We start from the raw sequence: 25,936 nt of genomic DNA on the forward strand, positions 1-25,936 counted from the left end.
AAAATAAAACATTCACAAAATCAACCATGTGTTTGTCATGTTTGTCATGCCATGTGCGAAGAGACTGGTCAGCCAATTGTCTTCATATGAAGGAAGCCTTCAGCCAGCTATTGTTGTACATGTATGTAATATCGTAAGAGTGTGAATACATGTCTTCTTCACAGATCTTCACACAAGTTAAAACTAGATTTGATATGTTGCTGCAATGTTTGTTTTGACCTAAATTGGCCTGTTCAAAACACTTGATGAATTTGGAAAAAAACCATCTAAAGATACCCTGCCTAATAAAGTAATGTTCAATGAAAACATAAGTGTCATACAAGTATCAGTATTTAATTTCTCGATTGCTGCATTAAAAGATTCATATTGCATAGAATTTTAAAATCTTCCATCTTTTCAGTTTTGTGATTACATGCCATGAATAGATATGATTACTTCTCTTGAACTATAGACCTGAGAGTAATTTGTCTTTCATGTCCAAAATCCTGGAAAAAGCTGTGAAAGTCAGGCTTACAGATTATATGGAACAGTATGGCTTATATGATAAGTTCCAATCGGCTTACAGACCAGCTCACTCAACAGAAACTTGTCTTCTGAGAGTCATGAATGTTCTGCTGGCAGCTGCTGATAAGGGCAAGGTAGGACTTCTTGTCCTTCTTGGCTTATCAGCGGCATTTGACACCATAGACCATAGCAGGCTACTACGTCGTCTTGAGTCTAATCTTGGTATAACAGATGTTGCACTTGCTTGGTTTACATCATACTTGTGTAACAGAAAGCAGGCTGTTTCGATTGATGGCATGTCATCTGAAGATTCAATCCTTTGTTATGGAGTCCCCCAGGGTTCTGTATTGGGACCTCTGTTGTTTGTGATTTATATTTCTCAGTTAGGCAAAGGTACAGACACTTTTGACACTTTTGACTTGGTTATGCTGATGATAAATCAGCTCATGAAAGTCTTCACACCTGGTGACTCAGCACAGGTGATAGCAGAATTGCGAATGTGCACATCTGCGATCCAGACATGGATGACACAGAATCGTCTGAAGCTCAACCCTGAAAAGACCGAGGTCATACTCACTGGGAGTAGCCGATCTGTTACATCAATATCCGAATCATTCTTGACTGTTGATGGAGTTGATATCCCCTTTTCTTTGACTGTCAAAGACCTCGGAGTCATCATTGACCAAAACCTGACCATGGATTGTCAAGTAAACAATATCTGCAAAAGTTGCTACTTCCACATTCGAAATATCAGTCAGATAAGACCCATGTTGACATACGATGCGGCACATCAGCTCGTGAGATCACTTATCCTATCCAGGTTGGACTATGCTAACAGTCTGCTTATTAATATCAAACAGGATCTATGTAGCAAATTGCAACGTGTGCAGAATGCTGCTGCCAGATTGATATGTAGACGAAATAAGTGTGCACATGTCACTCCTTTATTAAAATCATTACACTGGCTTCCAATAAGATCTAGGATTGAATACAAAGTCGTGTGCATTGCATACCAGTGCTACTATAGTACAGCACCTTCCTATCTGAGTGAACTTCTTACCCTACACCAGCCAGCACGAGATCTCAGATCAGCACATAAACTCCAGTTTAGTGTCCCTAGGGTCTCACTCAAAGCATTCGGCAACAGAACTGTTGCTCACACTGCTTCTGTGCTCTGGAATTCCCTTCCAGTGGAAATTAGGCAATCTCCAAGTCTGGACACTTTCAAGACAAAACTAAAGACTTATCTCTTAAGATGTGTCTATGACCCTTTGTGAGGCGCTATGGGCGACTACGTAGACGGAAATGGCGCTGAAGAAATGGACTTATCATAGTTATATCATGGCGTGTTTGTTAAATGTGGCAGGAATGCCAGAAGTGATGCAGGTCTTAAAAATTTACTTGTTGAGTCAAACCCAGGAGCATTGGTATGTTGAATGGACTAGGCCACAATAGTCACTTTGCAATGAAGTGTAACCTGTCTTCCCTATTCCATCACTATATTTCCCTTTGACACGAGGATAATGTAGGTACATATCTGGTTACAAAGACCTGAAATGGTATCTGAGAAATAATCTGGAATCGTGTAACATGGTAGTGACTGAGCAGGTAGAGGTTACTTTTTTTGGCATTTACTTTAAAGGTGTATATACAAAATAAAACGTCAGTAACATTTGACAAAAATAATTCAGCAAAGAGTAACTACTGGAGTAATACAGTTGAGGGTAACTACAGGAGTAATACAGTTGAGGGTTTACTACTGGAGTAATACAGTTGAGGGTTACTACTGGAGTAATACAGTTGAGGGTAACTACTGAAGTAATTCAGTTGAGGGTTACTACTGAATTAATACAGTTGAGGGTTACTATTGGTTTAATACAGTTGAGGGTTACTGCTGGAGTAATACAGTTGAGGGTTACAACTGAAGTGATACAATTGAGGGTAACTACTGTAGTAATACGGTTGAGGGTACCTACTGAAGTAATACAGTTGAGGGTTACTACTGGAGTAATACAGTTGAGGGTTACTATTGGTTTAATACAGTTGAGGGTTACTACTGGAGTAATACAGTTGAGGGTTACTATTGGTTTAATACAGTTGAGGGTTACTACTAGAGTAATACAGTTGAGGGTTACTACTGGAGTAATACAGTTGAGGGTTACTACTGAAGTGATACAGCTGAGGGTACCTACTGTAGTAATACGGTTGAGGGTACCTACTGGAGTAATACAGTTGAGGGTAACTACTGAAGTAATACAGTTGAGGGTTACTATTGGTTTAATCCAGTTGAGGGTTACTGCTGGAGTAATACAGTTGAGGGTTACTACTGGAGTAATACAGTTGAGGGTAGCTACTGGAGCAATACAGTTGAGGGTAACTACTGGAGTAATACGGTTGAGGGTACCTACTGGAGTAATACAGTTGAGGGTAACTACTGAAGTAATACAGTTGAGGGTTACTATTGGTTTAATCCAGTTGAGGGTTACTGCTGGAGTAATACAGTTGAGGGTTACTACTGGAGTAATACAGTTGAGGGTAGCTACTGGAGCAATACAGTTGAGGGTAACTACTGGAGTAATACAGTTGAGGGTTACTATTGGTTTAATACAGTTGAGAATAACTACTGGAGTAATACAGTTGAGGGTAACTACTGGAGTAATTCAGTTGAGGGTACCTACTGAAGTAATACAGTTGAGGGTTACTACTGGAGTAATACAGTTGAGGGTTACTATTGGTTTAATACACTTTAGGGTTACTACTGGAGTAATACAGTTGAGGGTAACTACTGTAGTAATACAGTTGAGGGTAGCTACTGGAGCAATACAGTTGAGGGTAACTACTGGAGTAATACAGTTGAGGGTACCTACTGGAGTAATACAGTTGAGGGTACCTACTGAAGTAATACAGTTGAGGGTTACTGCTGGAGTAATACAGTTGAGAGTAACTGCTGGAGTAATTCAGTTGAGGGTTTCTTCTGGAGTAATACAGTTGAGGGTTACTACTGGAGTAATACAGTTAAGGGTTACTACTGAAGTAATACAGCTGAGAGTAACTACTCGAGTAATACAGTTGAGACTTACTATTGGTTTAAAACAGCTTAGAGCAACGACTAAAATAATACAGTTGAGAATAACTACTAGAGTTATACAGTTGAGAATAGGTGAGGTGAAATTGAGTTTAACGTCGCGTCCAAGATTATTGCACTTATATAGCGACGTCCATGCACGTGTGGGTGTGTGTGTGTGGCTGCTTGTACTAGGCCGGACTGATGCCGATTTATAGTGCTAGCCCACTGAGATACCATGCTGCAGTTTAACATGAATACCCCACTCAGACACAGTATACTGACTCCGAGCCGACCAGTCCCTGTTCTAACCCCTTAATGCCGAGCTCCAGACAGGGTAACAACAAGTACCATCTTTAAACGTCTTTTGGTATGACGCGGCCGGGGATTGAACCCCGGACCTTCCGCTCTCCGGGCGGACGCTCTACCACTAGACCACGGAGGCGGTCAGTTGAGAATAAGAACTGTAATAATACAGTTGAGAATAAGAACTGGAGTAATATAGTTGAGGGTTAGTACTGGAGTAATACAGTTGAGAATAAGAACTGGAGTAATACAGTTGGGTGTAACTACTGGAGTAATACAGTTGAGAATAAGAACTGGAGTAATACAGTTGGGTGTAACTACTGGAGTAATACAGTTGAGAATAAGAACTGGAGTAATACAGTTGGGTGTAACTACTGGAGTAATAAAGTTGAGCGTAACTACTGAAGTAATACAGTTGAGAATAAGAACTGGAGTAATACAGTTGGGGGTAACTACTGGAGTAATACAGTTGGGGGTAAGTACTGGAATAATACAGTTGAGAGTAACTACTGGAATAATACAGTTGAGAATAACTACTGGTGTAATACAGTTGGGGGTAAGTGAGTGAGTGAGTGAGTGAGTATGGTTTTACGCCGCTTTTAGCAATATTCCAGCAATATCACGGCGGGGTACACCAGAAATGGGCTTCACACATTGTACCCATGTCGGGAATCGAACCCGGGTCTTCGGCGTGGCGAGCGAACGCTTTAACCACTAGGCTACCCGACCGCCCCAGTTGGGGGTAAGTACTGGAATAATACAGTTGACAGTAACTACTGGAATAATACAGTTGAGAATAACTACTGGAGTAATACAGTTGGGGTAACTACTGGAGTAATACAGCTGAGGGTAATTACTTGAATAATACAGTTGAGAATAAGAACTGGAATCATACAGTTGGGGGTAACTACTGTAGTAATACAGCTGAGAGTAACTACTGGAGTAATACAGTTGAGGGTAATTACAGGAGTAATACAGTTGAGAGTAACTACTTGAGTAATACAGTTGAGGGTAATTACAGGAGTAATACAGTTGAGAATAACTACTGGAGTAATACAGTTGAGGGTAACTATTGGAGTAATACAGTTGAGAGTAACTACTGGAGTAATACAGTTGAGTGAGTGAGTGAGTTTGGTTTTACGCCGCTATTAGCAATATTCCAGCAATATCACGGCGGGGGACACCAGAAATTGGCTCCACACATTGTACCCATGTCGGGATTCGAACCCAGGTCATCGTCGTGACGAGCGAACGCTTTAACCACTAGGCTACCAGTTGAGGGTAACTACTGGAGTAATACAGTTGAGGGTAACTACTGGAGTAATACAGTTGAGGGTAATTACTGGAGAAAGACAGTTGAGGGTAATGACCAGAGTAATACAGTTGAGAGTAACGACAGGAGTAATACAGTTGAGGGTAACTACTGGAGTAATACAGTTGAGGGTAATTACTGGAGTAATACAGTTGAGGGTAATTACTGGAGTAATACAGTTGAGAGTAACGACTGGAGTAATACAGTTGAGGGTAACTACTGGAGTAATACAGTTGAGGGTAACTACTGGAGTAATACAGTTGAGGGTAACGACTGGAGTAATACAGTTGAGGGTAACAACTGGAGTAATACAGTTGAGGGTAACTACTGGAGTGATACAGTTGAGGGTAACTACTAGAGTAATACAGTTGAGAGTAACTACTGGTGTAATACAGTTGAGTGAGTGAGTGAGTTTGGTTTTACGCCGCTTTTAGCAATATTCCAGCAATATCAAGGCGGGGGACACCAGAAATGGGCTCCACACATTTTACCCATGTCGGGATTCGAACCCGGGTCATCGTCGTGACGAGTGAACGCTTTAACCACTAGGCTACCAGTTGAGGGTAACTACTGGAGTAATACAGTTGAGGGTAACTACTGGAGTAATACAGTTGAGGGTAATTACTGGAGTAATACAGTTGAGGGTAATGACCGGAGTAATACAGTTGAGAGTAACTACTGGAATAATACAATTGAGAATAACTACTGGTGTAATACAGTTGAGGGTAATTACTGGAGTAATACAGTTGAGGGTAATGACCGGAGTAATACAGTTGAGGGTAACTATTGGAGTAATACAGTTGAGGGTAATTACTGGAGTAATAAAGTTGAGGGTAATTACTGGAGTAATACAGTTGAGGGTAATTACTGGAGTAATACAGTTGAGAGTAACGACTGGAGTAATACAGTTGAGGGTAAGTACTGGAGTAATACAGTTGAGGGTAACTATTGGAGTAATTGATTTGAGACTCACTATTGGAGTAATTGAGTTGAGACCTTCTATTGGAGTAATACAGTTGAGGGTAACTACTGGAGTAATACAGTTGAGGGTAACTACTAGAGTAATACAGTTGAGAGTAACTACTGGTGTAATACAGTTGAGTGAGTGAGTGAGTTTGGTTTTACGCCGCTTTTAGCAATATTCCAGCAATATCAGGGCGGGGGACACCAGAAGTTGGCTCCACACATTGTACCCATGTCGGGATTCGAACCCGGGTCATCGTCGTGACGAGCGAACGCTTTAACCACTAGGCTACCAGTTGAGGGTAACTACTGGAGTAATACAGTTGAGGGTAACTACTGGAGTAATACAGTTGAGGGTAATTACTGGAGTAATACAGTTGAGGGTAATGACCGGAGTAATACAGTTGAGAGTAACGACAGGAGTAATACAGTTGAGGGTAACTACTGGAGTAATACAGTTGAGGGTAATTACTGGAGTAATACAGTTGAGGGTAATTACTGAAGTAATACAGTTGAGAGTAACGACTGGAGTAATACAGTTGAGGGTAACTACTGGAGTAATACAGTTGAGGGTAACTATTGGAGTAATTGATTTGAGACTCACTATTGGAGTAATTGAGTTGAGACCTTCTATTGGAGTAATACAGTTGAGGGTAACTACTGGAGTAATACAGTTGAGAGTAACTATTGGAGTAATTGAGTTGAGACTTACTATTGGAGTAACTGAGTTGAGACCTACTATTGGAGTAATACAGTTGAGGGTACTGTTGGAGTAATACAGTTGAGGCTTACTGTTGGAGTAATATAGTTGAGAGTTTGCATTGGAATAGTACAGTTGATGGTATCTATTAGAGTAATACAGTTGAGAGTTTCTGCCAGTAATATGTGGGTGGGGTCAAGTGACACACGGAGACATAACAGTAGATGTGCTTCTTCCAGGCTGTGTGGTTTGTCCTTGGAAACGTGCGGGAAGATTACCCCTGGCAATTGAGGGTATTACTCTTACGTAATATATATCCTATTGTATTACCCCAGGAGGCATGGTGGGTCTCCCAGGGGACGTGTTCACTGACCCACACAAGCGGAACATGAGTGATGTATGTAGGCGAATCATGTATGTGCTTACTCGCCGAGGGCTGTATTAGTCGGTATTCGGGGCATCTGTACAGTACACGTTGAGGTGTGCGTTGTTGGCGATAGTCACATTGTCTTACATACATGTACAGGGACATCTTTAAGTGGCAGTTTAGAAGCTGTGGCATCAATGAAGTCAGGGAAGACATAGATTTTATTGAAGAGGGGGTTGATTTACAGCATCGAAAGAAGTTGCGGTCCATAAGTCAACTCTGTCTTCGTGACAGGTGGAATGTCCTGACAATGATGTTCCCTTGCATCAAACGCTGGAGAAACCACAAAGGCACTCATTAACTGGACTGAACTGAAACAAGGATGTACTAGGTCTATTGCAATTCTATGTCAAGAGTAAACAGAGAATTTTGATAATTTGGACACCTCCCTTTTTAAAAATGCTGAACCTGCATTTGAATATCAGATGATGACGGTGATTAATTGCAGTTTCGTGATTCTGTCGTGTTGTTGAATATTTGCAGAAAGGCAGAACTGTGTTAATAGAACTAAGTATGTATTTAGTCAAGTTCAGTTCACAACCAGGGATTTTAAACTTGGTACGCGTAGACACGAAACGTAAATGCAAGCACATCTATGGGGCCGTTATAGAACAGTTAACTCTACTGTTAACTGGCTTTGTGCTCAATGAAAACTTAAGAGTTGTCGCCCTTCTCTCCTGCCTACATACCTGTCCACCAGGTGGTGCAGTAACTGCGTCCTAGTAGTGACGGGCGCGACCACAACCGGATGATGAGAAGGCTTACTTTGTGTGTCCTGTTTGTTTTGTGACGTCCAGCAGTTCTGAGAGATCATCACGATTACCTTGCTGAGGTAAGTGTGTCCTCATTCATTATACAATAGTGTTGATTAGCTTGTTTGTTGTACTTATCTTAATTGGTTGAAGCCCAGACGCTGGTCCTTTACCTGTGAAGGAAATCCAGGTCAGCTTTTTACTGGCTGTGTATGACGATAACGGGTTCGGAGAAGGGGGACTGGTTGGGGGAGGGGTGGGGTATAAATTTAACTTGAAACCTTGTTTCAGTTTAATTTACCTGTCGCCTTAAGCTTGCTCAGCTGGGTTTTTTACATTATGTTTCAGAAGTGGAAACTTTATGTATAAACAATGGGTGATTTGTTGGTGGTTTAGTTTGTTTCAAATGTGACTGCAGTGGTACCTTCGTGGTTATTTATGTATCTTGCTTGGGATTGCAGCTCGACAAACAGTAGCACAACGACAAACCTGCAGGCGAGAAACCCAGGTGTGAACAGCATCAAGGATAAGTGTACCCGCAGAATAGGCCCTGCCACTTTTGACTAGCTGCGCTCACTCATGTGAAGCCGGGCGACCAGGGTCACATTCTTGCCGAGGTCATCTGACTGAGAACCGTGATGGCTGACAAGCAGAAACTGTGGCTGTGGATTTTACCCGCTGTCCTGCTGATAGCACCCAGGGGGCAGTCTGTTTCCTGGACACAGATAGGTAAGACGTGACGCCGTACCTGCGTGCATGTACCACATGCACATATCGTACATCGCTTAATACGTACACACAATTATCGCCCAGTTCGCCCGGTATCCCCGTCAGCGCAACATAACGTCTTCACAACACATCTTCAAGTATAACTGACATTGGTGTAAACATGCTTATCAAACTGATCAAAGACTATAATAATCATGATAATACTCCACCCTGAGACTGGAACGATTTATACAAGCTGTATTTGATAGTTAGGTTTTGTTCTATGTAAACTTTATTTCGTGTTTTTCCACAGTACACGCATGTGCATCCAGGTGTGTTCAGTTGTAAGGGTGAACATTTGCCCAGGGATGGAAATGTACTGCTGGCTTTATTACCATATTTTCATCAAGGGACGGACAGACGGACAGATAATTTGTTTTCGTTTCTCCATCATTAAGAAAGCACCCATCTAATATGAGTTTATACATGAAAATAATAATACAGTATCACCCATATAAAGTTATGAGAGACGATACTAAACTAAATGATATAAACAGATAAAAATATTCAACAATATAACAAATGTTTTCTGCATTGTTAAATTAAAAAGCATTTTTTTGTAGCGAAATATATTCACATCTATCTTGGGGCATCTATCTGTCAATGATATATATTTACATACCATATGCATGACCGTACCTTGAGTACTCCAAATAACATTCCCCCAACAGTCAGCATAGCACAATGACAGTGATAGGCCCTACAAATGTACAACTATTGATAATCTTTAGTGGCATTTATTCGGTCACTAGGTCACAATAATGCAAATACTTCATGATCTAACAGAGACTGATATATTGATATCTACCTACCCAACGCACCCTGACAACATCCTAGTTTGGTACAAGTGACATACAATAATTTATGACTAACTTGTGATAAATATACCCTCGGGACGGGCATTTTTTCTGTTGTCTATGAGTAAATCGTGAGTGAGATACCTTGGTAATGTTAATAGCTAACAGATCGACGTTGTTCAGGTCTGCATACGGCCAGTAAACGAGGAGGGGGTAACTTTAGGAAGTAAAGGGGCAGTTATACGCTGATTAGCACCCCTCGGCCTTCATTAGAGGGCATTCAGCAGGACCCCAAGGGGTGTTACCGCCTGGGGTAATTACGACAGGTGCGGTGGTTTTAGTCTCCCTCATTCATTTATTCCATGTTTTGGTCATGATCCCAAGTTTACTTTTGAATCTGTTCCTGGTTACACATTCCGGTGCAAGTGGCTAATGGATGTGCTGGTCGTGTTTATATGCGACATGTGAGTATGATTATACAGTTTCTGTATTCCACCCTATCCCACCCCACGTAACACTGTGACACGAAGTGGCCAAATCCATGTGACAGATAACAACATGCGTATTGTTGTCCATTGTCCCGAGTTTCTATTCTTACATTTTGATGACTTGTTTTATTTTTGAATGATAGCAACAAATATGTGTAATGGTAATAAGTTTGTGTCATACACCTGTTTTGTTTATATCTTGAAAGCATTATAAAGATTATCGCCATACAGTGAAACTTGTCTCACGGTATTGTCCAATAGCCACATGACTATTGTGGGCTGTGATCATCAAGCGTGACCAGGTGCTGCAGTCAGTCATTAAAACCCGAGCTGCATTGTGCAACACAGCCAAAGAACCGGCTAACCAAACCGGAATAAATTACCCAAAGTTGGACAGGGGCCGCCATGACACAGCCTCCCTGCACACTGCCAAAGAGATGTACATTACTCCCACGTTCATCTATATGGGTAGTGTTTCCTATTCTTCAGTATTTTTTTCAAATTTTGTTTGTTGTTTAACGCCGCACTCAGCAATATTTCAGCTAGATGACGGTGGTCTGTAAATAATCGAGTCTGGACAAGACAATCCAGTGATTAACATCATGAGCATCGATTAACGAAATTTGGATACCATGACATGTATCAACCAAGTCAGCGAGCCTGTTCACCCGCCCCTGTTAGTCGCCTCCTACCACAAGCAAAGTCGCTTTTTTACGGCAAGCATGCGTTGCTGAAGACATATTCTACCTGGGATCTTTATGGGATCAGTGGTTCCAATCACATCACTAACACCATGCTCCCTTTATTGCTTGTCGTGTGACTTCCTACATGAGTATGTCGACGTACGTACCCCATCGGCGTGAAGCGTTGTTCATGCTGTCCATCACTGGTTTGCCAGGCTTAAGCGAGATTATTGATAGGCTGCAATGGTATGGTTGTTGGGGTATGCTGACAACATTCCCTTCGCCAGCAACATGGAATCTGAGACCTGCAACAGGTAATAGTTGGAATAGTAAATTTACCAGGATACCCGCCGACAGAGTAGGCCAAGGAGCAGGGAAATGTCAGTACTGAAATTTTAGAGTACTGTGAACGCGCTATAGTAATTTAAACCACGGAATCAGTAACATGCAATGTCACTTTATGGACAGCATCGTGTTTACATTTCATAATAACATAATTAAGACACCGCTAGTTTAATTAATAAACATTAATAATCATCGTTTGAAACTCGCAAACGTTATTTCCGCAGAAAAAAGCAAGGTGTTTACTGTCGTCGGCTGCTCGGGTTAGTCTGACCTAAACCTGTGGTTGAACCCCGGATATAAACAGATGCAACGGGCAGTAAATACGATATTGTCGGCCACAGGTCGGGAAACACAGGTCGCGTTTTCGGGGAATGTGTATGGCTAATAAATGATCCGTACATGAATGGCAGTTAATCAACCGCAACTGGTAGATTTCTTAATTGCCATGAACATGAGACAGTTTTGTAGACATCCCTACAGCACGCTCTTCATTACGACTGGCGTATCATTACCAACTGAGTCATGTCATTGCACATCTCACTGGGGCATTTACTGTTACTGCATACTTATATCACTGTTTGTGTCACCCAGCCATTCGAAAGCTACATCTGACTGTCGCCATGGTGTCATTCCCAAAGTCAGGAGCTACATCTGACTGTCGGGATGGTGGCCATCTTCCCGTGGGAAAGGAGCTAACTGACTATAAAAGTCCAGTGAACACTTCCGAGATATGCCCGTGATGTGAACACTACCGAGATACACCTGGGACTCGAATCCCGCTGAGATAAACCCGAGATGTGAACACTGCCGGGATATACCCGAGATGTGAACATTGCCGAAATATACTCGAGATGTGAACACTGCCGAGATATACCCGAGATGTGAACACTACCGAGATACACCTGGGACTCGAATCCTGATGAGATAAACCAGAGATGTGAACACTGCCGAGATAAACCAGAGATGTGAACACTGCCGAGATATACCCGGGATGTGAACATTGCCGAGATACACCTGAAACGTGAGCCCTGTCGAGATATACCTTGGTCGTGAACACTGCCGAGATATACCCGAGATGTGAACACTGCCGAGATGTACCCGAGATGTGAACACTGCCGAGATGTACCTGAAACGTGAACACTGCTGAGATATACCCGAGATGTGAACACTACCTAGATACACCTGGGGCTCGAATTCTGCCGAGATATACCCGAGATGTGAACACTGCCGAGATATACCCGAGATGTGAACACTGCCGAAATATACCTGGACGGAAACACTGCTGAGATATACCCGAGATGTGAACACTGCCGAAATATACCTGGACGTAAACACTGCTGAGATATATACCCGAAATGTGAACACTGCCGAGAAATACCTGGCGTGAACACTGCCGAGATATACCTGGGACGTGAACACTGCCGAGACATACCTGGACGTGAACACTGCTGAGACATACTCGAGACGTGAACACTGCCGAGACATACCTGGACGTAAACACTGCGGAGATATACCCGAGACATACCCGAGACGTGAACACTGCCGAGATATACCTGATATGGGAACACTGCCGAGATATACCCAGCGGTCGGGTGTGACTACAGGAGGGGTGTGTGTCATAAGCTCTTGAGAAAGATAAATAAATAAGTTATGGACATGAACGGGTCAGCCGATAACAGCTATTTCTGAAGGCTATTTCTCATGTAGTTTACAAAATAGCTATGCTTGAATGTACATACGAGAGAGGTATTGCATTCTCTCCCCCCCCCCCCCCCCCCCCCCACCCCCACACACACACACAATGGCCCCGTTACAATGAGCACCTCCCATCACATATACTGAAAATAGGGATTGCAGATTGCACCAGTACAGTATTACGTTATATCAAAGTAAGTTGCGTGTTTTATCTTAGCATTAACACAAAGCTGTCTTGTTTGCTCTTGTTTGTGTCACATATTTTGTAGACAGATAACCAAGTGATCATGTGTACAGATGAATGAGGTAGGGTGTGGTCCAGTTGTGAGTAGTTCGCGATGACAGCCAGGTCTCAACGAATAAATGTATTGGAGGTAACCGCACATTAAGCAAAACAAAAGTGAAACATAAAAGTGGAACTAGTAAATGAATTCGGATCGAACGAGTATTATGCTTTTCACATAAGGAATGATGGCTTTAGTTCTATTTGTAATGGTTTAGGGAAAGGCCTATGTGGCGTATTTGTAATTGAAATATGGCCGTTTTGTAATTAAATCAAAAGTACATGCATTTCTATCTTTTTAAACAAGTGTTTATAACATGTCATATGAGGTCTACTAGTTCTTTAAAAGTCCCGATATGTTGTTAGCAGGTTGTACAGTGATATTCTTATTAGACCCTGCAATGCATGCCATTTGTCAGGAAGTTTGCTGCAATAATGAGACAGTGCCTACGTGCCAGTTTATAACAGGTGGCATGCTTGATCTTGTTTCGGCCTGAATATGCTACTTCTCTCATTTACTGTGGAGAGACATTGTTTATCAAATTCAGGGAGGTAATCCCATAGCAGTCAAAAACTTGTAAAACAGGAAATGAGTTGAAAACCAGTATTGTTCATATTGTTTTAAACATGTCTGAGTTGATGAAATGTTTTGGGGAAACTATTTATTGTAAACAGAATTTGGCGAATAAGTAGTTTGCCGTCGTGCTGGTGCATCATATCAAAAGTTTTCTTGTTGGGATTTGTAACATATGGTATGAATCTCTCACATCCTCATATGGTGCATGTGTAATTTAGACTTGAGTGTCATTTACAACATCACGATGTCATGGTAATCTTACTCCTTGCTGACATGTCGTAGGTATAACCGATCAGGTATCCCAGCGTTGCCTGGTGGTCCGCGTCTCTCAAGGAAGGTCTGCATTTAAACGATTGGGAATACTAAATTGAAGACAATATGCCTCAGCTCCCTTCTGTATTCTAATGAGAATAACGCCTTTTCTTCAAGGAATTTCGTTTGACATGAGAAGATTGTTTTGCGTACTTAGTATTTATTTTTGACGTGGAAAAGAATGTGTTCTCGGGAAAATAATGATGGGACCCTCTTCTTTAAAGAAGTAGAGAACACTGCAGACAGTATCGTTCGGTTGTAAACTCACACGCTTAACTGAGGATAGGAGCAGATGAAGGCGCGGTCGTGTTTCGTCCCACATGTTAAAACCCCATCAAATCCCACAACTACCAACTCATTAAGCCAGTATAACAAGACACATATAGTACAGTGGTGACTATTCTGGATGTACCCCGGTCCCCGTGCCCTCCACAGTACAAGTCCTCCTGGATACAAGTAGAGCTGATAACACGGGGAAGTAGGACGGACGCGTGAGTCATTCTCAACGGACCCATACCACGTTATCTCGCGAAGGCCTACACGAGAATAATTTAAATCATGTTTCTGTTCCTTCGGTCCACGGTACAACCCCTTCCCTAAAAGTCTTATTTCCCCACGTTTCTCCTCTTTTTCTTAGTTAAACTTTCTCTTTCTCTGTAGCGTTGCCTGTTATAGTGTGACTGGGACGGATATTATTATAGATACCTAGACGGATCGTCTGCCTTGACCCCGGGCCCAACATGCTCTAAGCGGGCGAAGCACTTCACTCATTGTGCGCCTGAGTTGGTATTTCTATAGTTTCCGTGCATTGGTCGCTTTGTGAATGTGGGCCAATGTGACTTGGATCAATGACAGGAACAGTCCTTCGGGTAACTTTAACTACGGCTATGTAGGGATGAGTTACACGATATCTCCTTGGTTAGCGAGACTCTGCATAATATGTATTTGTCGATCACACGATACCGCCTTAGTCAGCGAGACTCCGCATAGTATGTACTAGTCCATCACACGATACCGCCTTGGTCAGCCAGACTCAGTATAGTATGTACTGGTCCATCACACGATACCGCCTTGGTAAGCGAGACTCCGCATAGTATGTACTGGTCCATCACACGATACCGTCTTGGTCAGCCAGACTCCGTATAGTATGAAATGGTCCATCACATCATTGGCGTAAGAACATCAAGTGTTAAAAGTTGCACGGAAATTGAAATGGTAGGCGTGACAACAATGCAGGAAACATGACCACAGGTGTCATCCATGCTACAAACCCCACCAGAGAGCAAAGGCGCTGTATTTTACACAACAAACACAAACACGGTATAGGTGTACAGAAGACATTTAATAACGCGGCGGATGAAAATATGGGTGCGATTCAGACATGGCAGACCGAATTTGTTTCACAGTCAGTTTTCATTTGTTTATCATGTATGGCACAATTTTGTTGCAGTGTGTTACACAGTATGCTGTCTGGAGAACGGGTCAGTCCTGACAATGATGCCATTGCCCAGACACGGAATTCCCTTTGTTAAACCCAGTGTCACGTTTCGGTTGCAGCCAACATGGAAAGCGGAGATTGTGACCGTATAGGCCCATACACCATCGACGACACCGACATCTTGCAGGTGTATGCCAGCCCCCCACAGATCCCGGGGGGGTCAGCAACGCGTGACAGCTGCGTTATTGAGGTCCGGACAGCACCCAATCGCCGTCTTCGTATCTACGTCATGGACGTCACCATCTTTGATTGCGGAACGCGCGTGTATATCTACGACGGCGGCACCCACATGACTACACCCACTGTAAGTAGAGGGGGAGGAAATGTGAGGATTCAAATACAACTGCGCATGTCACAACGGAACGTCCTACGCTTGGTTAATATTAATATATCATCTGGTGAAGTGAAATCGATCATGTATACACACAAAATATTTTGTATGTGGTCAACAAAAAATACCGCCCTTTTGCAGTTAGGTGAAATGTGTGATTTCAAGTATCAGGTAGTTATGTCACAAGCCGAACACCAATGAGTCCAGGACTGGCATTCTTATCATTACGTGACCATGTAGCTGTTACCGTCCTCACGTCTCCGTCCGTCTCTACTTATATATATTTATATATATATATATATCTATATATATGTTTGTTGCTATTTTGTGTTTTGGTCAAGGTCATCGCCACTGTCTTGTCTGACGCCACTGAATGGCGTATAGCTCCGTGCACCACCTGCTTGGATATAGTGCAGAGTCTATTAACATAGACTATTTAACAGAGAAAAGGCTTCCAGGACGCTGTGAATGAAATGCTTTGCTGATTAACATGCTCCGTCGATGCATGCGCAGTTGTTGGTGAAATGCGTACAATTTTCATTCCATGCTTTTGCCTTTATTCCAGATGCCAGTTTATCAAGGAATAATATTCCAGAAAGCACTTGTGGACAGTTAATAGCGTTTCTGTTTCAACTGACATGTTTTACTTTATATTTACAACTTTACAAACTTATTTAAAATACATATTTCTTTTTCCAAATATATTCTCGTTCCTGAATCACTTTATGTGACATACTGGACTTGGTTTGTTTAATCTGCCTCAACCGGGTACATTTGTTCTCTCTCAGTATTGGGTTTTCAGTATGACTAGTTACAGTATTGCACTAGATGTTATATAATGGAAGTATATAGTACATGTGTATCCCAACCAGAGTGACTTGTCTCCATGGCATCCACACAATCCCGCCGCTCTGTTTCAGCGGACTCTTAAGTGTGAGACGGCCCCTGTGAAGTTCAACTCCCGCAGCGAGGTATTGAGGATACAGCTTGTGAAACAGTCCCCATCATCCCTCAACTTCCGCTACACCATCGTCTTGACAACTGACGAAGGTACCCAGTAATCACGAACACCGTGTTAACAAGTAAAGGAATTGTGTGTGAATATGGTATATGTGGGTGGAAATACACGACGAGTCTAGAGTGCGAGGAACTGAATGAATTGAATGTCATTTTGAGCATTTGTAAAGTTATATCACGGGATGGAAGGAAAGCACGAAGTGATGCAATTCTCAGACGAAACCCACGAACACGGTACGGTGCTGACACATAAAATCTAAAAATCAGGGTAAACATTGGCGTTCGAACGCACGGTTATTGGATTCTGGCACGTTTAAGGGAAGCAACTCTGCATTGCGAAATAGGGCGTTGTAGACAATGGGCGAGCCATGCCCCTTGCCCGGTGACCAGACAGTAGGTGTCTTAAGCTTCGTTGTCGAGTACAGACACTGCATGAACACACTCTTAAACGTGGCAAGTTGTTGACAGTTTGTTCTGGCTTACCAAGTGTTTAAAGTTTGGACGTATACAAAATACTTCGATTAGTTCAGGATTTAACATGAATTTCTGAATGTGACATGAAGAAGGTTTTTCAACCACTTCTCAACATTCTTCACAAGGAGAGGGCTTTCTTTGAAGTGTTGGTATTTCTCTGAGCTTGAAAATACAAATCCCTTCCAGGCATATCACGTCTTGCTAAGCCTGTGCGGTACGTCAGTATACTGTAGAACTAGTAGTCATTTGCTCTGGAGAAGACAGAAGTGTTACACACACCTGTGTTGAACACACGGGAAATTGTAATGGACTATGAATATGACCCATGTATGTTTCTCATATTTAGAGATTGTTTTGTTTCCCATGACTCATGCCATTCTGTTGCAGTGTAAAGCTTGATTCTTATATACACAAAACTTCGAACTTCTTGTTTCTTCTACGTTAAACCGACCAGGACTTCCTGAACATTTAAATAGATTGACGCTCGTTTACACAAGACTTTCAGTCAAGGAATTCCCCTCTGTAAGAACTCGTAAGCAAAAGTCTGACTATCGAAAGCCTTTCAAACTTTATACTTTATTTATTTGTTCTATCCATACACAGATTTTGGAAATACTGCTCTAGCACAAGACAACTACAACGTTCTCTGATCATGTTTACTATGTCCTAGGTCCCGACATTGACTTCGAACGCAACATGTCGGAATTCAACAGTTCACCGTTGTCAGTTGGCGCCATTGTCGGACTGAGTATTGCTGGCGGGCTGCTGCTGGTTGCTGTGATTGCTATCAGCATATACTGTGTTGTGAAGCAACGCAAGAAAAACCTGGAGGCAGAAGCACAGAAGCGTCCCCCAGAGAACAACGTCTACTCCACAGGTAAATAGGCTGGTGTGTTACTCGAGCACCCATACAACATTTTGGAAACTGAGGATGAACTTAACATGCGAAATAAGTAGCGATTGGTATAACTGTGTAAGATTTCCTTAGAACATAACACTTAACATGCTTAATGGTTTAGTTACATGTATATGCTTTTGTTGTACGTTTTTATGTTATATATGCTTTAAAATAGAGGTGTGCAGTGGTGCCTATGATTTACTGCTGTGGGCAACTTTATATATTACTTAAGTTTGGGTGGTCCAGAATATTGAAACATCACTCAATGATTTTGGCGTTTAATGACCCGATGATGATGGTTTCATTTCACACAAAATCCTAGCGCTACCTGCAGCGTTTATAACTTGGTCGGGTATAGATAACGATTGTAGTTCTAGCGTCTATTTGAGAAAGAGGGCTGGGGGCATCATGGTATGATGGTATTACCATTAGTTTCAAGGTCCAAGTGAACTTATGGCATGGCCTTGTTGTCAATGAACTAATTCTTCTCCTGTTGAAGGGAAGAATCTAGATAAACAAATAGTCTATTACACAGTACAATTCTCTCCTATGATCTGGTAAGCGACGCTTTGATTTGTCGGATGAAAGGTCGTTCTGACGTGACCCGTAATGGGATGTCCTCAGATCTTTGTTTAGCGGCAGCGAGAACTTATATCTGATTTTAATGAGATTGCATCTTAGAAAGCAGAAGGTACAGGAATAAAAAACCTTTGATATGATGTGTGGCAACACAATGGGATTCAGATTCATTTTAGGACAGCAAAATGAAATAAATACCTCTATTTTCATGTCGGGGAAAAAAACTTTAAAATTGATAAGATTCCGATTCCAAGAGACCACAAAACTCCCCAGAGAAGAAACTATTGAATGTGTGTAGGGCCATCATGTGAATTCGATTTGTTCATATCATGGGAATTAGAACATTTAGTTTTTTGTTATAAAATGTGGGGCGGTGGTGTAGCCTAGTGGTTAAGGCGTTCGCTCGTCACGCTGAAGGCCTGGGGTCAATTCCACACATGGGCACTGTGTGTGAAGCACATTTCTTCTGTCCACGGCCGTAATATTGCTGGAATATTGCTAAAAGGGACCTAAGACCATACTCACTAACTCACTCACTGTTATGAAATGAAGACTATTTGAAATCTGTATGAATCATCTTTCAAGAAACAGCACAGAGAAGCACACTTTTATGTGATATGTAGCAACACATTGTGGTTGGATTGGTGAAAATAAAAAGAAAATTTATATATCGGAAAGAACTATGAAAATCATTAAGCAGAAATAGTATTAACATGTAATGGATAATTTATTTGACCTGACTTGTTCATAAATTTGTTACATTTTTTGATTGAAAAAATATTCTTCATTTGTAAAACAGGTTGAAGCAGATACCCGAATATTGAGAGTCGGTAGTGTTGTAGCATGTGCTGCACCACAAAGCAAATATATTAATATTAGATTAAGATGAGATTATTTCTGAGAATAAAGAAAAACAGATTCTTTGTTTGTTGTAATAATAATTATAATAATAATAATAATCTTATTCAAACACCGTTGTGTCGAATTTGAAGGCACATTCGTAAATACTTCGAGTTATCCAAGGTTTGACATAACCAAAAATGATGAACAAAGAAAGCATACGCAGGGACCGAGCTTTTATGTCGAGACAACGGTAAGTTCGACACAACGGTGTTTGATTGTATATACAACAACAGAGTAGAAGAATGTTGGGAGCGTGCCTTTGACTTCCGCCTTAGAGTGTTCTACATAACGACTATTGCTTGTGAATGCTTGAATACATTTTATACTTCGTAAACAGCCATGTGCCTATCCCACAACCTGACCTGTGTGTACTTGTGTGTCATAGCACTCTGTGATCACAACGTATACCCAACACAGTTATGAAGACTCCCGGTCCCCGAGATACAAAGCTTCCCTTGTCTATCGTCTGTATATGTTGAAACTGTCGTCAGAAACAGGATATAACTTAAATACTGCTCAAACAATAGTTTTATCAGACACGACTACAAGAAATACAGTTTAGTGCGAGGTTCATGTCACATGCTTCGACCAGTAATTTACGTCCCTTGATCTTTCACCTTTCTAAATAATTTGCCATCTGGCGCTTTTAATGTACTATATTTAATTTTGATGTCGGATTCATTTCCCCATACGTATCAATGCTAATTATGTACACATGATCGGATGACTTACCTGCCGCGTCTGGGACAGTAAGGAGGAAATACGTCCACCCAACTTCTCCGGTAAGTTTTGATCTGTTTCCGATGCCGAAAAAGCACGTAAATATATTTGTTGTTGCATGGTCAATGTTGTTTGGTTAATTGAAAATATTTGAACTAAATGTCTGTTGTCAACAAAATCGTATGCCATCCCGTGAGCTACTGTCAACACACAGACTTTGGCTCCACACAGCAACATCGACACTGCTAATAAGATATGGACTATTATTTCATGAATTGTGTTGTGTACTATCATACACTGCACCTGTTGCCCTTCCACCCCTGCCTGGTACCCTAACAGCCCCTGTGACATGAAACCTCACTGCTACAGCCTCCTAAGCTTATTGTAAACTGCTAGACTCAACATATCGGAGAATGTACAGTGTCCATTCAACAATGATGTAACTCCATCTATCGCCTGCCTAGCGCGATTGTTGTGTGAGAATTGAGGGTATTAACTTAAGTTTCTACTGACTCCTGTTCAGTGTTTAACAGAGCAGGGAGTATTGTCACTGTAAATGGAAGTATTAACTTGTTGATGATGTTTTGTTCTTGTTGTCTTTTAGTTCCTGCTGATGACCGCCGACACCGACGGGAGAGATACGAGATGTCACGTCCCAGACGAGATTACGTGTGACCACATGTAGTCCACCACTGTACATGACGTCACCATCATTTGATCAGCCTCTATTTCATCTTAATACCGCAATCTTCAACACATGAGCCGATGACATCACCATTTTGTGTCATGATTTTAAGAAGCATATCTTGTGTGTTCAACGATGAATAAAGATTAATTTTGATATTCGTTGTGTTTGTTTGTAAGAAAGGCATCAAGAAGAAAAGCGTTAATACAGAAGCAGCGTGGAAAATGGTGGGGTTACGAAGCAGCGTGCAAAAGAATGGAGTTGTCAAGCAGTGTGCAAAGGACGGGTTTAGTGCTGCAACAGAAGCAGCGTGGAAGAAGGATGGAACTAAAAAGCAGTGTCATGTTAAGAACTATTATTTCCGTTTTTGTGTCATTTATAGCCCGCCGTGATATATTTGGAATATCGCTGAAAAATAACGCCTTAGACACCATGCACTCTCACGTGTTCGTTGAAATGGTTATGTTGACTATGTCCCCCATTAAACACTGTACACAGCTGTACTCGATTACAGTCATCATCACATTTAGTGACCAAGCTGATAACGATATTCTTCATGTGTATTCTTTGTTGTAGGCTCGTCCAAAGTGATGTTCCAACCTCGCAAAGACCACAACCACAAGGACAACTACAAGAAGACGTATTCCGGCAGCTATGACAGTCGAGAGTCCAGTAGCAACGACAGTCATAACAGTAGTCTATCTTCCGGTGATGGACACGTATTTGTGAACATGAACCCAGATCCGAAGGTGAAGGTCAGGGGTGGAGGTTATTCCAATAAAGCATTTGTGCCGTCTGAGGATGGCGGCCATGACAGAAGTCGTGACAGTACCGGAAGTGAAGACACTAGTGGAGGCTATGTTAATGGTTCTTTTGAAAGTAGTGATACTCCACAAAAAAGAAGATTTTCAAAGCATCAGGAAAACGGAAATGCATCTGGAACTTTATCACGTAATGGAAGGCGTGGGAGTGCCCGAAGCAAGTCGAACAAAAGACGAAATTCTAATGAGGACAAGAAAGGCGGACTTACACGAGAAGGAAGTCGTCGAAGGTCAAGGTCGGGCAATAGAGGTCAAAGAGATTCTGGTCGCCAAAGATCAAGGTCAAATGGAGAACATGGTGGAAGTCGAAGACGATCCAGGTCAAGATCACCTCATAGTCAGAGTTCAACTCAAAGTACGTCATTCGATAAAGACGGACGCAATAGACATTACAATATCAGCGCCATATCTCGACGAACCCGAGAAAGCAGTAATTCTTCAACAAGCAGTCGAGACAGTGGGGATGAACGTACAGTGTCTTACGATCCGAACCCTCCTTCACGGGGTCGCCGGAGTCGACCTAGGGAAAGAGGAGATGACTATGGGAGTCAAGTGTGAGCTTTGTGATAATGTATGTGTAGCTACATCATAACTGATAACTGTTGTGTATTCACACAGGCCTGTGCCAGTGTAAAGAACTGGGTAGAACGCCGCCATAGTGCGTGATGATGTTTCCATGCTAGGAATCAAAAGACGTGTGACCCAGAGACTACATGACTGGTGTTTATTCAGTAGTGGTCCATTGCACCCAGCGTACGTTGCGTAAACGTATATTTAACAGACTGCGTTCTGGTGGGTCCCAGCCGTTCGAAGGGACCCAACACACATGTTGCATTCATTCCAGATTCGTTCTCAGACATGTGGCCTTTCATGACTGCCTCTGACTTCAAGCAGTTCGATCTTGGCAAATGTGTTCTGAAATGAGCGTGCCATTCGAGTATTTCCCAGAGCGATATTTATGTATGTATGTTCGACATTCCCATGAAGCCTTATATATACAATTTACACACACACACACAAACACACACACACACACACACACACACACACATGCATATTCATGTATATATTCATTCATTCCGTAGCAACTGAATGGGACTATATCCAGACTCAACGTAATGTAGGTATGCTTAACAAATGTTTTTGTTTTTATATCGCATTTTCATCATAACCATATCATTATGACAGAACCTCCTTTGTATCAATACTTAAATCTCCTGTACTGGAGGTGCGTGCATGTGAACATAAACGATTCTTTTTTACACTGGTCGATTTTTATATCACAGTGAGATCCCCGGACGTGGCAAGCGGATTCATCCCACCGTTCCTCTGCGGCATAACATGCACGTGTATGTTGTTAGCGCCCGCGTGCTAATACATGCTGGTTATTGTATGCCAAGTCCGTATTTACCGATGTTTTTACTTTCATTATCAGCATTATAAGCTCACCTGGCCTTCGTCTACCATAATTCTTTTTACATTTTTGAAATTTTGTGTGAATATTTGTTTATCAAGGCATCAACATTGAAATTTCAATATGGCAGCAAGGCAGCTATCTTTCATTTAAGAAAATTACAATTTCACAGTTTCTCCAAAAGAAAGTTTGTTCAAGGCAATTGCTGCACCGAATGAACTTGAAACTTCAAATGTTTTTTCCCACGAATGGTGACACCTGAATTTGTTCAAGCTTTGAATCCGATTTTTAATCACAGCAACACAATTGAAATACATGTAGCTAGTGATAGCCATTTTTCTGCTGTTTTTTGTTCAAAGTGTAACGTAATGCTCCTAATTTCTTCTAAATTCTTTTTTTGCTCTTTAAGGATATAACATCAGCGCTCCATAGCCTAGTCAACATTTCTGAAACTTGCAGTTTGAGGAGGCAGAACTTTGGCATATGTTTCTTCTTGTGATGACTTCATATTTAGTCCAAAGCATTGCTGTTTCATCGTGTTTATGGTATGATACAACTGAAAAAATGGTATGACATTAGAAAATTTTCCTTCGAAGGCGTATAGGACTCAGACTTGAAGTAAATGTAACAGTTGTGCATTGGAACAATGTTCTAAAATAGTATATTGATTTGGAAACAGTGTGGCAATTTAGATACTTGTTTCATATTTATAAATACTTTGTCCTAAGTATTTATACAGAAAATATTTTAAAAACAACGCTGACAGCAGTTTTTGTTAGGTGTTTGTCTTTGTTAACATTGGAGCTGGTGACTACATGCACACGGTGCTGCAGTGCTTTGGCACCATTCTATTTTTAATTCGAATAATTTAGACCTAAATGAGGTGATGTGCAATGTTATATGATTGTGGTAATGAATTCTGAAAATATTATTCCATGCTTTACATATAATACCACTTTTGTCATTAATTGGTAACTTGAGTGTAGTCAGGGCGTGTTGTTTAAGGCGTTCCTACACATTTGAGGGGCATCTGTTGTCCAGGTAGGGAGGCTGGATAATAAGTACACGGAGTGATTGTTGTCCGGTTCCGCCACATAGACACACGTGGTGTGGTGAAACACATCGCCCTCAGATTCCAGTACCAGTACCAGTGACAGCATATAGCTGGAAGGATAAATAACGGGAATCAAAATTGAGAAGACCTTAATTATACAGTGTTGTGTTATGAATAAGTGTCATTGACAGCTTCCAGTGCTTCACTAAATGTTCCTTTTGTTATATCGTCGCTTCCTATGTTTATGGAAAATATGATTTCTGCGTTATCAACACTCGTTTAGTTAGAGCCAATGTTAACTAATTAAATATACATTTTAGCGAAAAAAAATTAAAACTGAGAAGTTATATGTTTATATGTTGTTTATTGGTTGTTACAGATGTTCCATCTGAAAGGCGGTTAATGAACCGACCAGTCGTTTCTCGTCTTTATGTTGATTGAAAACTCTTATTATTTCATTTTAGTCCTTTTTCCTGATAGTTTAATTCGCGATTGTGTTACTTTAGACGTCTTTTTGTGACCGTATCTATTACTTTTAGCTACGATGTCATGGGCACTACCAACATGACATTTAATTTACAAACTGTGTTGGCTATGACCTCCTGTCACAGTAGTAGCATCTTTTGTTTGTTTGTTTTTAGGGTTTCCAAAGGTAGGGTTGATATGAGTTTCTGCAAATGCAACATCAAAGTATAAGTTGCTCTACCTTATTTAGTGATGCAAAGTAAAAAATGGTATTTCTTCAGTGGCTCTCTTGTGACCCATTGGTGTATATTTTAAAGAGCACAGCCATTTCCAAAACATCAACTTTACACGTCACATACCATAGCATACTATAGACAAAAAGGAGTTATTCGTGATATGGTGTATTGACGATCTATCCTACAGGTATCCTTGCTTCATATATAATTCTTGTCAATGAATCCACATAATTCGTAATAAGCTTGAGTTATGTTTGATAAACAGCCTTGTTGACCATACGGTAGAAAATGCTAACAAAGGACCAACCCTTTCTTGTTGAAGGGTTTAATGGGTGTTGTGAAATGAGTGACATATTTCAAGGTACATTGTACTTAAGAACAACGATATGGCATTCATTTTCCAATTCCAATATTTGTATTTAAGGTGTTATACAATGGCCCCGAATCATGAATAAACTGTACATACGTATTATTTCTATTTTATGTTGTTGTTTATTTCATTTGAATTAGGTTTACCAGTAAGTATCTCTAAGGTATTTGTACAAGGTTTGTTCGAGTCCTATTTGGGACAGGTTTAGTAATGAGATGAGGTATGATTGATTGGCGTGACATAGAGGACGATCTCACAAGCAGGGACAGTTGAAAATAAATACAAATGCTCTCTTTGCTGGATAACATTCTGTCATCCGGTGAAGATTTGTGTCTTTGTGTTGTATTCAACAATGAATTCGCATCTTTCTCTATTTCACTGCAATATTGAAAGTGAGCAAAACTAGCAATTTAAGACATTTTTAAAAATATGTATGCGTGCGACTCGGTTGCTTTGTAGTTCGACCAACTGCACGGACAGCCAGTGGTCTGTGAT

General features: G+C 41.3%; 1 protein-coding gene across 1 annotated transcript; it reads left to right on the forward strand.

The window, feature by feature from the left end:
* Positions 1–7,990: 7,990 nt before the first annotated feature.
* Positions 7,991–25,540, forward strand: LOC139444750 (serine/arginine-rich splicing factor 4-like). The gene is made up of 6 exons (XM_071225689.1): positions 7,991–8,108; positions 8,490–8,757; positions 15,534–15,778; positions 16,726–16,855; positions 17,967–18,173; positions 21,658–25,540. The coding sequence occupies exons 2-6, from the start codon at positions 8,667–8,669 to the stop codon at positions 22,458–22,460; spliced, it is 1,476 nt and encodes a 491-aa protein (XP_071081790.1). The 5' UTR covers positions 7,991–8,108; positions 8,490–8,666; the 3' UTR covers positions 22,461–25,540.
* Positions 25,541–25,936: the final 396 nt, after the last annotated feature.

The sequence above is a fragment of the Haliotis cracherodii genome, unplaced genomic scaffold (assembly GCF_022045235.1).
Source record: "Haliotis cracherodii isolate W230 unplaced genomic scaffold, xgHalCrac1.p SCAF_6, whole genome shotgun sequence".
NCBI classification, from domain to species: Eukaryota; Metazoa; Mollusca; class Gastropoda; order Lepetellida; family Haliotidae; genus Haliotis; species Haliotis cracherodii.